Below are 12,176 nucleotides of genomic sequence, written 5' to 3' on the forward strand. Positions count from 1 at the left end.
TGTCTGTATCAGTTGTGCGCATCCCATTGTACCTTGTAAGTAAGTTACAGCATAGAGCTTTAGCCCCAGGCGTGGGCAAAGCTTACATTAGCCATGCATCTGAGCCTCACTAGCTCTCTGTGTGTGTTGAGCAGGTATTACACTAAGCAGTAGAGAGTCCCAGAGACTTTTTTTTTTTTTTTGAAGGCCTGCTGAGTGATTGGTGGGATATGTATTGCCCTACAGTGAGAGGCTTCACTCTGTAAAGGCGCTCGACGGTAATCGCAGAGTTAATCCCGCCCCGGTTGAAGCCGTATTGACGTTGTGAAGGCATGGTGTGAAGTAGGTGAATGTTTACACAGGGAACATAAGCGAGGAGAGTATTTACACCCACACATGAATATCTGGTGGACACACTGACTCTGCGGGGGCAGCAGCTCCGTCGTTTATCTGCCTCATCGTTTTTCATGTGCATATGCTGGTGTACACGGGGTGCTGTAATTTTTATGTCAGGTTCAATCCACTGTAAAAAAAAACAAAACAAAAGCAAAAGAGCAACGTGTTGTTCTTGAAACATTTCCTGTAACGTGTGTATCGGCTGGTTTATTTATTGGTGTGTTTCTGTGCTCTTTCTAGGCAACAACAAGGAGGAGGAGGAGGCCATGATGCAGGAGTGGTTCATGCTGGTCAACAAGAAGAACGCCCTCATCAGGAGACAGAACCAGCTCTCTCTGCTGTGCGTACTGTTCTTCCTCTCTGTCGCCTCGTCTTTGCTTCCATTTTAATTTCTCACATGTCAAATTAAAGCAGCTGAGAAGCGTTTTAAACCTGCTCCTCGAGCTTTAGATCAAGCTCGTCTAAGCTGCACGGGGCAGGAGTGTCCTCTCCACTCCATTCACCCCATCTCTGTCTATCCACTCATTGATTTACATGCAGAAAGGGATATAAAATCAATAGAAATGTGGCGATCGCTACTCTATCTGCAGTCTCTTTGTATGTGGTCAGCTGCGACAGGTGGAGACACGCGCTTGCCTTTTTTTCCTCATTTGCGGCTGTAGGGATTTCAAAGTGTGCAAGTGGAGGAGAGCCTGAAGTATTCATAATCACATTATATCGTGGGAAAGGAGAGGCTTTTAAAGTGGCCAATTGACAGAAGGGCTGATTATTAGCCCTTTCTGTTCTCTCTTTGTGGAGGCAAAGAGAAAACGGCGCCTGTGAAGGACAAATTCTATTAGGGGGCCGAATTAGCTCATTTTTTAATATGGCTGAAAGAGGAAAGAATTCAATTTGTGCTGCGGGTGGCAGATAGATCCACACAGGGCCACGCTTGCATATACACATCTACTCCCTCATCTTCTGTTTTTAATGCATTTTCACCCCCACCCCCCAAACTCCGCTCCTTATTTCCCTTTTTCTATCCTTACACATACACACACAGACACACACCTTCACCCAGGGCTGTGCACTATGAGTATCAGTTATGTGCAGTAGATTAATGCGAAGCCAGAGAAGGTTCGGGCGAGTGGCCGAATCGATGTTTATTGCAGGTTTCTTTAAGTACTTAATGATTTAGTCATTAACATATTGATGAACTTTGTGTGTGTGTGTGTGTTTCCCGTCTCCCCTCTTTCTAACTTGCCACAGGGAGAAAGAGCACGATCTGGAGAGGCGTTTCGAACTGCTGAACAGAGAGCTGAGAGCCATGCTGGCCATCGAGGGTAAGACACACACACACGCAGAGGGAGGCTGCACACGCGTACATTAAACTCTTAATTTTGTAACTTTAGATGCATTTTAAACAGCAGTTTTCACAGCTGAGGAGATTATGTAACAAGTAAAACAACCAGGAGCTCACTTTACTCTCTCTTTCCTAAATCTTCCTGAAATTTACCAGAACATCTGGATAGTTTAATTACTTCCCAAATGAGTCCTGCAGGAGACCGGCAGCAATAGTTGAAGTTCATTTTCCATTTCGTAGTGAGGAGGGTAAAATCGACTGTCGAGGTCGCTTGAGTTCGAGTAAAGTGGTTGGTGTCTCTTCTTCTGAGTCCTTTCAACGTGGCGTCCGCCTGTTAGCGGGGGCCAGCCTTCATCGGGAGCCTGAAGCAGGGTGATTTGAATTCTGCTTCGGCTTGATGAGGATTAAGATGCGAGCTTGCGAGGGATTTCACTCCCAGATACTTGATCAATGCTATCTGTTTCTCAGCCAGACCCGACTAGCCGATGCCTGATGTGGAATCTGACCACAGCTGCATTCAGTGTTTGCAATGTTAAAAAAAGAAAAGAAAGAAATGCAGTTATATTGTTGAAAGCTTGCTAACTACACCGCAGCCAGAAAAGCAGCCATTGTGTCGTATCAAAGTTGTCAGAGGGCCATGGAAGTTTAATCCCCTTCGACTGCGTCCTCTTTGGCAAAATGAACCTTTCGCCAATCAATGCTAATTGATTTTGCCATTCGACATTGACCAGCACCACCCCCTTCTCACAAACCACCCCCTTTCTCCTCGCGGCCTTCGGACACCCATTGTAATTTCACCGGGCACCTGATAAGCTACCTGGTCCATAATAAATCAATTCTAATTAGCAAAAGAGGAGATGGTGGTGGTGGGGGGGGGGCAGACACGCATATCCAAAGCGGCGCTGCAGCCGGCACCACGCTGCCTGCGTTCAGCTTGATTTCCTCCCTCTCTCCGGCCGCTTTATTTATTTTTATTTATCGAGCTCCTGCTGGAGTCGAATGGGAGGATTTCGCTTTTTCTGCTTCACATAACGGAGTGTGTGTTTGTATCAGCGAGCCTGCTTTAAGCACGCTTGTGCGCGCATTGTTTTGAGCTGTGTTTTTGTCTTTGTCTCGTGTGTGTGTTGTGGATTCACATGGCTTGCGCGCATGTGGATGTGAGAGCAGAGATAGTGTGTGACTCGAGGTGGAGAGGTGGTGTGTGTCGTGTCACCGCCGTCCTCTCTGCCTTCATGTGGACTTGTTGGATTTGCAGCTGACTAACTTATCAGCGGCCTTATTTTCCTCCCTCAGGGAGGCACTTAACATTCAGAGGCTCTGCCTTTCTCTCGCAGCCACAGATAGTTGTCAGCTGCTGGGAAGAAAGGTGTGTGTGTGTGTGTGTGTGTGTGTGTGTGTGTGTGTGTGTGTGTGTGTGTGTGTGTGTGTGTGTGTTGGTCTCCATTTGCCTGCATCTGTGAGTTTACATCTCACAGGTGTGTTTCCACCTTTGGTTTTGTGTGTGTGTGTGTGTGTGTGTGTGTGTGTGTGTGTGTGTGTGTGTGTGTGTGTGTGTGTGTGTGTGTGTGTGTGTGCGCGCACCTCTCCCCAGCTCTTATTTGGTGCTTGGGCAGGTCCATTGAGCGATGGTTGGGCGTGCGAATAATTGCTGATTTGGTTGGCCAGTCGATGACACAGAGAGAGAGAGATGACTCAGAGCGAGAGAAGAAACACACCTGCCCTCACACACACACGCCCTGCTGAGAAAAATATATACCTGCACTGAATCAAACGCACCTCTCCCTCTCATCTGACACACATGCTGAATCACACACACATCGTCAGGTCAGTGTGAAGACCTGAAGTTTCTGTCTTCGTCTTTTTGTGTGAAAAGATGTTAAATATCTGCTGATTTACCGTCCAGCTGCGGCAGATGTGGGTAATATTTGTAAGCAGTTATAGAGAAAGGAAAATCCTGTGAGTAGTCTCTGCAGTGATGTAGACATTTAAGGGTTTGATGAAAGTTAAAGGCAGGAGATTATAAGTTAAGCCGCTCGGCCTCCTCTCTGTTCTGAGGCAAAGGTTTGACTCGTGATGTTTTATTCCACGTTTGTGAGGCTGACGTAAGCTTACTGGGACAGTCGGGTACAAGAGGACGAGGAGGAGGGGAGGAAGAAAAGAAAGAGGGGAAGCTTTGAGGGGGAGAAGACGATTCATCTGAAATCAACTTTGAAGCCGATATTCTGCAAAAGGACAAATTCTTCTCAACTTTTCTCAGATTTTTGTTTGTTTGAGTTAGAAGATCTTAACGGAGCAGTGATTCCTGATGTAGTGAAAAGGCACAATGTAGAAACATTAAAGTCACACAAAGGGGGAGAGAGAGAGGGGAGGAAGGGAGGGGCTAGTTTGCAGGGCTACAGCTGCAGGATTCACTACAGTGCCAGGTATTTTTCCTGCACTGTTGATCTCAGCACATATTAACTGATAAATACAGAACAACTAATGGTCTAGTGCGACCCTAAGCAATGCTTTGTCTAACTGAATGAAGAAAGAACTGTATATTTAGATGATTTCATATCAGCACACAGCAGTGCAGTATTTTACACATTAGTGCATCACAAACCTTTAAAAAACAATAGATCAGCACAATAATCGCAATAAATGTAAAATTTAAGATGTTTGAGTGAATTAACAATGTCGTCACTGTACGTCTGTTGTTTTTGTTTAAATCGAATGTGTCATCTGTACATGAGGAATATTCAGAATACCTTTTTACAAAAGCACTCAAACATAATTTGGTAACTGATGCTGACTCATCTTTGGACATCAAGTGTCTGCCTCGAGGTTTCTGCAGCAGTAAATCTACTCTAGGTCTGTTAACCATGATTCACTGCGTAAAATCACAACGCAGAGATCACAAGTGGAAAATTATAATCAAACCAAAGCCAGTAATCTTAACAAAACACTCCTATAGGTAATAAATAAGTCCACGTAGTTGCATTTCCCTGCCACAGCACTGGGCCAATCCCTGTAGTAAAATATGAAAAGTTGTAAGGAACGATTTTCATGATTAAAAATATCCCAACAACACCTATAAATGACCCCAGTCTGACACGTGAAGGTTAACAGCACAGAGGTCTTGACTTGAGGTGGGCCTTTGCATCATTAAAGCATCCAAACATCAGTCGGTGTAAGATAAAAATGCTCCGTAACTGAAGTTTAAAGCAGCTTGACATTAAAACGGTGTTCAAGGTTTGATTAAATGTGCAGAATAAAACGGTCAGGATCAGGGCCGAGGCTTCCAGGCCCCTGTTGATGTCGTTTATGAGCATGCTCAGTGATAACCACCTCCTTGTATCGTCTTGGTGTGATGCCAGGCGGGGAAATGCCATCTGTATGCCATGCTCTCATCTCCCTGCCACAAAAATTGATCCACTATGCCCTCTTTATCTGCTTACCGATTCACACCTATGTACGCACACACGGAGCGGCGTCTTGGCTTCCTTCGAGGGCCCGTGTGTGTGTGTGTGTGTGTGTGTGTGTGTTTTTAAAGTGGACGCCCTCTCGCCATCTAAAAGGGATTTATGCATAGCTGGGTCCCAGAGTTGTTTTTTTTTCTTCTTCTCTCCCCTTGTTACGGTTTGATATGATAAGCTTTTTTATATGTTTAAAATCAATATGTAATCCTATGCAGGAGCTTATCCCTCTCCACACCCCCAACACACACACACACACCCACAGCCCATTTGTAAATCTATTTGGGCTTTGTAACACATCGGGACAGCGCACTACAGACCCTGATTGATTAGGTGCACTTTGGAATCCGATCACATGGGCAACTTTTGATGATGTCGCCAACTCTTTCAGGCTTGCACACTGACTGAAGAGGCCGATAGCAACAGGCTTCGTTCCACGCGTCGCCGGGCTCGAGTTTTGGCGAATTCAGAAGACCAGTGTGTTTAATTATCTATTCACAGCTCGGGTGTTTGTGTAGGTTGAAGTGCGTCCACGCTTGAAGTTTAATATTCGCATCGTCTCCAGCTGTTTTAACTTGGTGTTTATGTCGAGGACAGGTGCCACCTGTAGTGAAGCTAACGTGGTATTACATGCTGCTAATCGTCACATGAGGCTGAACAGATGCTGAAAATGTTCACATTCATGCCTGGAAAGAAATTACAGCTTTTTAAGAGATGTAAAATCTTTCCTGTGGTTCAGCCTGCTTCACACAGGTGGAAAACCACTTGATTGTTGTATCTACCGTGATGTTCTCAGTCTTCTGCTGGACACGTAGACCAGAAAACTACAATTCAGAATGTTTTTAAGGCAAACAGACACAATGAAGCTAAGCCAAACTTTCTCACCTGATACTCACCCAGAGGCTAAAGGCAGTAAATCCTGTAAATTGGTAGCTGCCGTCAGCATGTTAAATAGTTTATGAGCCATCAAAGTTATAAAAGTTCAAGTTGTGTTTAAATGTGTTAAGGGCAGGTTTGTCCTCTTGTAGATAAATTTACCTCCTTGCATGTTGCATGAGGCAGGAAACACCGCTTCACAAAGGTTTGCACTACTAGAAATATTCAGCGTGTTTTAGGTGGTAGAGCACACCTGACATACACTCATGGAATTAAGGACAATATTAGCTACTTTGTCCACACGTCTGAACAAAAAAGCATCACACAAACTTTGGGAACCTGGGTAAAGTCTGGAAAGGTTCAGGGGTGGAGTGCATGTGTGGAAAATGGCTTCAGAAGCTAACAAGAAAGGCCCTCCCCCTTTCATACTGCCTTTCCTGAGAGAAAAGGTGGACTGGTACTCTTTTACACGCAGCTTCCCTAAACGTCAGGTCCCTACAGGAGTAAATCACATAGATAGTCACATGCAGTTATGCAGGCATCTCTTGGCCAAGTAGAGGATGAACTGCTCTGAAACTGCAATATAAACTTTTTTCCTTTATATTCGAACCTCAATAAAAGCAATCTTAGTAATTTAGAGAGAACTTTTCTCTTGCAATTTTTAACCTTTGTGTTTGTTGCTTTTTAGCTGTTTTTTAATTATCAGTCCCCTTCCCCCCTTCTCTCTCTGATGACACTTGGATTTCAGCCGAAATCAGCTCTCAGGGCCTAAAGAGGACGAGGGGGGGTAAAAAAGCAAAGAAATGAAGGTGAATAAATTTTATTTTGGTGTCCGTGTCCAAAAAAGCTGCGATTGAAACCCTCCGATGTGATGTCGCCGTATTTTGGTATAAAACAGAAAAAGAGGCAGCCAGACGGACTCGGATGCATGAAGGGCGGCCTCGTCCCGCTTTGAGAGAACGAGGCTTTGGACCGGTTTGCTCTCTTGAATAAATTTAGCGTCGGGGATAGCGAGCAGGGAGAGAAGAGGGGGGTGTTCATGGGGATTTGAACCAGCGCATTCTTGTGTGCCTTGTGCAGATTCACATGGTTACCACTGGCGTGCACGGTGAGAGTTATCTGAATACGCACCCACCGTGTGAGTTGTACACACTCCTAAGTCTTTAACCTCCCTCTCCCACTCTCTTATGGAGGGGGGCGTGGCTTACATTGGGGGGGGGGGGGGTCTGAGTGGCTGCAGGCTGTTTTGTTTGTTCCTGCGTCTCTGGTTACCCAGCCTGCCCCGCTCTGGTGTTGCCTGGTCACGTCGCTCATCGGCTCTTTTTATTGTTTACCTTCCTAATGAGGGGGGCGGGACTCTGAGACATGTGATTGACAGCAGTGAGCTCACTCATGGGTCCCCTTCCCCTCCCATGCACACCCCGGGTCCAGCAGGTCTTTGGCTTTTTGGCTGAGAAATCCTTTGAAGGAGATTAAAAAATAAAAAATAAAAACCACCTCGTTCGTCGTGAACCCTCCTCTTCTGAGAGAGGATTGTGGGAGATTTATGGCATACATTCCTGTCTCAGTTATCTAAAGCTGATGACTCACCCAATATTCCCCACACTTTGTTCTGATTCTTCCTAAAGAACCACATGTTTAAAAATAAATAAATAAAAGGAGCAACAAATCCTCGAGGTGCAGATTCAGACATATTTTGAAGTATTTGTTAACTCCTGAACAAAAACCAGAAGAGAGTAAATTTGCTTCCCTGAGAGAGAGAAAAATAACGAGGGGGGGGCTAGAGAGCCAAATATTGGGACTGTGTTCATTTCGCTCTGTGGTCGACTTCAAAGGGACGAGCGGGGCCAATGAAGAGAGCGCAGACCTTTCAGGACAAACCCACTGGGCCCAGCGTGACACGCACACAGCCTGACTGCCGCAATTTGACTCAATGAGGAGGAGGAGGAGGGGGGATATTTATTTTTAATAAAGCCACACTTATTTTGGGACTGACATTTTACAACATTCCTTTTATTCTCGAATCAATAGCCGGTTAAATATTGATAGAGGGGTGAAGTTGCCTACGCGCCACAGAAGTTCAGTTTGGGTTTGTTTGAATTCTCGCTGGGACGAAGCGGATTTTTTTTTCAGTTTTATTATGAAACGATGGAGGGAGGTTTTAGAGGGAGACACGTTCTCACACTGAGCTGAGGAGCAGAAGGAGATTTCCTGCCTTTCTCCAGCTTTGAGGCAGTGAAATGGATAAAACACTGCAACCGGCAGCCGTGTGTGTGACACGACGAGAAGTTGAATCTCATTCAGTTTAATTTATGTACAGCATATGTTGTCCTGCCTGTGCATGCTAAGTGTGGTGGTTGTTTTAAACTGCACAAAAAGGTTGCAGTGAGTGTTTAGGGTGAGTTTTTTGGGGTGAGGGAGGGAGGAGCGCTGCCCTGGTGTTGGGTGAATGCAGAGCCGAGGGCGCCAGGCGGATATTCGAGCCCCAGGGGGAGCGAGCGCTCTCCTGTGGGCTGCCCCCCTCCTCCAGGGAGAGGCTGAGGGGATTTGGATCAGGGTCCCACCTGGACCCTGTGGGGCCCTGTGGGGCCCCTTCCTGCAAAGACCCTGGAGAACTGAGAGACGAGAGTCAGGGGTTCACCTACGTGTGTGTGTTTGTTTGTTTGTTTGGCTGAGGAGGTGACATTCAGGGGTTGGTATTTATTTATAAGTTTCTGTGGAGGATTTTGGACCATTAAAACTCAATTTAGGAGACTTTCAAACTTAATTTACTTCAGGATAGAACTAAAAATGTGACAAATACAAACGATCGTGAATGCCGTCGTTCAGCAGAGCTGCCGCTTTAATAGAGCTTGTGTGTTCCTGAGAAGTTAGAGGTTATAAAAGAACGAGAGCCATCTTATACCTGCGAGAAGTTGCACATTAACATGACGTCATCACTGTGCGCGCAACCTGACGGAGCGTGTTTACACGTCACATTTACGTCCCGCTCCATCACAGTCCAGCAGGTCAGTGAGGTGATGAAACTGTTTCTCCGTCTTTCTGATCATCTGCAGTCCTCAAATAAATGAAGCCACATCCAGGAAACCCAAAGATCTTTTTGAAAACACTTCAGTTACAGGTTCAGTCCAGAAGAAGATGTAGGCATCCTGCAGCCTCTGTGTCTCTGTGAGGTTTTTAGAAAAGAAATATCCTCAGTGTCTCCACCGCTGACTGCAGGTCTCTGGTTGTGTTGCAGACTGGCAGAAGACCGAGGCCCAGAAGAGACGGGAGCAGCTGCTGCTGGATGAGCTGGTCATACTGGTCAACAAGCGAGACGCGCTGGTCAGGGACCTGGACGCCCAGGAAAAAGAGTAAGTTACTTAAAAACACTGAACACAAGTATAAAAACACTGAGCTGCACAGCAGGCGCTCCTGTGGTGTCACAGACGTCCCCAAGAAGCTGTGGACGTAGAGAAAGCACGGCGAGCCTGCCCTGCGGCGCACCTGCACGGGTGGGATCCCTTCCAGGGCACCACAGGCAGGTAAAAGGTCAGAACGTGGCCCCTGGCACCCGGCCACTCCACAGGTGGTGCAGCGGCGTTCACCGTGGCACCAGCTGTTTTACCTGTCTGCCCCTTACCCCAACCCCACCCCGAGACATCTGACCTTTTGACCTTTTGCCGTCCGCAGGGCCGAGGAGGAGGACGAGCACCTGGAGAGGACGCTGGAGCAGAACAAAGGCAAGATGGCCAAGAAAGAGGAGAAGTGCGTCCTTCAGTGATTGTCAGCAAACACAACCAACAAATGTAGCCGATAAAAGAAATGTATCACATGATTATTATCGATCATTTTATTTGATAGTGGAGTCGAGACATTTCTGTCAGTTATTGGAATCCCTTTGAGGTTTATGTTCGGGTCAGATTAACCGCAGAGACTCGGCTGAGCGAAGAGGCCCTGCGACACCTTTGCACCAACTTTTTACGGACTCGGACTGTCCCCCTTTATTTTTTTTTATTTTTTTTAAATTTGAACTCTGCTTTACTTTCTCGAGAACGGTACCTGTGTAACAAACATGAATACGTGTGAGACGAGGGCAGCGCACAGCCTGTGTGCAGCTCGCTCCGTCTGAATGTGGAGACCAGGCACAGTCTGTGGTGGATTTGAGGTACAGCACAACAATGGGGGAAATTTTACTCTTATTTGTTTTCTTTTCTTTAGTTTTCTTTCCCCCCATCATATTCAGAAGATGATGAGGTGGGTTGACTTTTCAGTCAGACTTTTTAAAGAAAAAAGAGATAACATCGCTCTTTTCAAGCTACTTCATTACTTGACCGTATCTTTTAATTATCTCACTTTTTACTTGTAAAATATCTTAACTTGGGAAGCATTACTGTTCACAAATCTTGACTTTCCTATTGCTTTTTTATCGTCTTGGCTTGAAAGCAGTTTACCAAAACAAAGAAAGGAAAAAAACAAACAAACACTTGTTGTATATTTTCATCACTGCTCTGACCAACAGCTTCCAAAATCTTTTTTTTCCTCCATCAGGAGTCATGCAGTCAGAAAACAACAGATATATATATATATATTATTTATTGCCATTTGTCCTATAAGCTGCTTGTTAAGTGAATCTACCATCACGTTTCATTTTGCTCAACGACTTTTGGTTTCTATTTATTGTATTCAGAAGAAGAGAAATATGCTTCCATCTCTTAGAGCTCCACATCTTGTGCAGCTGTTCTTTTTACGTGTGAACATTTATCTGATTATTTATTCCAGTGTCATAACCCAAGTCTTCAGTAATAAAGTCTTTATGATTTCATACTCCACAAGACGCTGTGTGGCCTCTTCTTAAAAAAACAAAAAACCCAGCCGCTGTGGATTTTTAAATCTTTATTGTTATATTTAGTGGGGGGTTTTTTTTACTCATTTTCTATTTTTCAAAACGCGCACGCACTTTCAAAACTCTGTTCCAAATATTTGTATTTATTTTTTACTCCCAGTTTAAAGAAATATCTCCAATCCTCGATCTGAACTCTGTTTTTCCTCCTCTTTCTGTTTACATAATTTAAAAAGTTATTGAAATGCACGCCTTTGGCTGCAGCCCCCGCACATAAGTGGCCCCTATCACCGCCTCCACCGGCGAGCGTTGCGTTTATTATTCGGCGCTCTGTTCAATTCCCCTGCGACCTGTGCGCGTGTTTATAAATTAAAATTGGCGGGTTTTTTCTTTTCTTCTTTGAGGTCGGTGTCGAGCAGGTTCCTCCGAGGAAGATTAGAGAGATCACTTTGTTCCGAGCAGATGTTTTCCCCCCTCTCTCACACCTCTCTCTGGGCCGCTCCTGTGCGCGCTGAGGACGGGCTGCAGAGCTGGAGAGGCTCGGTCACCCGCAGCCACGGATGAGGGGAGGAGGGCGGGCACAACAATTGGTATTAATTTTCAAAGATGTAGAAAAAAAAAATCACACCCTTAAATTCTTAAAGTGTCCATTTTAATTTGCACCATTTTACTGAAATGAGCTGTGGAAAATGTTCTTGCAATAAAAGCTCCGGATGAACAAAGTGTCTGCGGTTTAACCCTCCTCTCCGTCCCTGCAGGCAGCCTCCCATCCCCGATTAAAGCAGGAAAATCGGTTGTGACAGCAGACGTCCTCCCCGGCCTTTCTAATACTTTCAAATTAATTTGCTGATTCGTTTCTTCTCTGCTTGGGACCGACTGTACGCGCACATTACGCACTCTGCGTCCCCCGAGGCGCTTTGTTTGACTTTGTATTGCAGCGCGTTTATCGCGGGCGCCTGTGATCTGGAGGAAAAAGAGCAGAGCCTGAACGGTGCTGAGTGTATGTGAGTGTGTGTGAGAGAAAAATCTTTAAAATGATGCACACAACCTGTCGTTTACACTTAACTTATAAATTATTTTACATGCAACATTTTAAAGGCTGTCCTTACACAATCATTCATGCGTAAAACTGAACTTTTAAAAGTTTTAACTTCCTCTAAATTACTTCAACTTCACTGAAAACGATTTTAAACCATTTTAAATGAATCACTACATGTTTTTAATTTGGCGTTTTTGCATTTTGTTAAGAATAAAAGGGTTGAAACCGACCTGTCCTACCTCCGCAGCATCGCCCGGCTTTCTTTAA

The 12,176-nt window shown here is 45.2% G+C and overlaps 1 protein-coding gene across 5 annotated transcripts in view; it reads left to right on the top strand.

The window, feature by feature from the left end:
- ehbp1 (EH domain binding protein 1) overlaps nucleotides 1–10,859 on the top strand; it is a 156,444-nt gene extending 145,585 nt beyond the window's left edge. For all 5 annotated transcript variants that reach the window (XM_040000048.1, XM_040000050.1, XM_040000051.1 and 2 more), the window contains 4 exons: nucleotides 616–715; nucleotides 1,624–1,697; nucleotides 9,287–9,401; nucleotides 9,721–10,859. In XM_040000048.1, the coding sequence (XP_039855982.1) occupies nucleotides 616–715; nucleotides 1,624–1,697; nucleotides 9,287–9,401; nucleotides 9,721–9,811 (380 nt within the window). In that variant the 3' untranslated portion in view covers nucleotides 9,812–10,859. The remainder of the gene's footprint in view (nucleotides 1–615; nucleotides 716–1,623; nucleotides 1,698–9,286; nucleotides 9,402–9,720) is intronic.
- The last annotated feature ends 1,317 nt before the right edge of the window (nucleotides 10,860–12,176 follow it).

Source organism: Simochromis diagramma, unplaced genomic scaffold, assembly GCF_900408965.1.
Source record: "Simochromis diagramma unplaced genomic scaffold, fSimDia1.1 OVJJ01000596.1, whole genome shotgun sequence".
Classification (NCBI taxonomy): Eukaryota; Metazoa; Chordata; class Actinopteri; order Cichliformes; family Cichlidae; genus Simochromis; species Simochromis diagramma.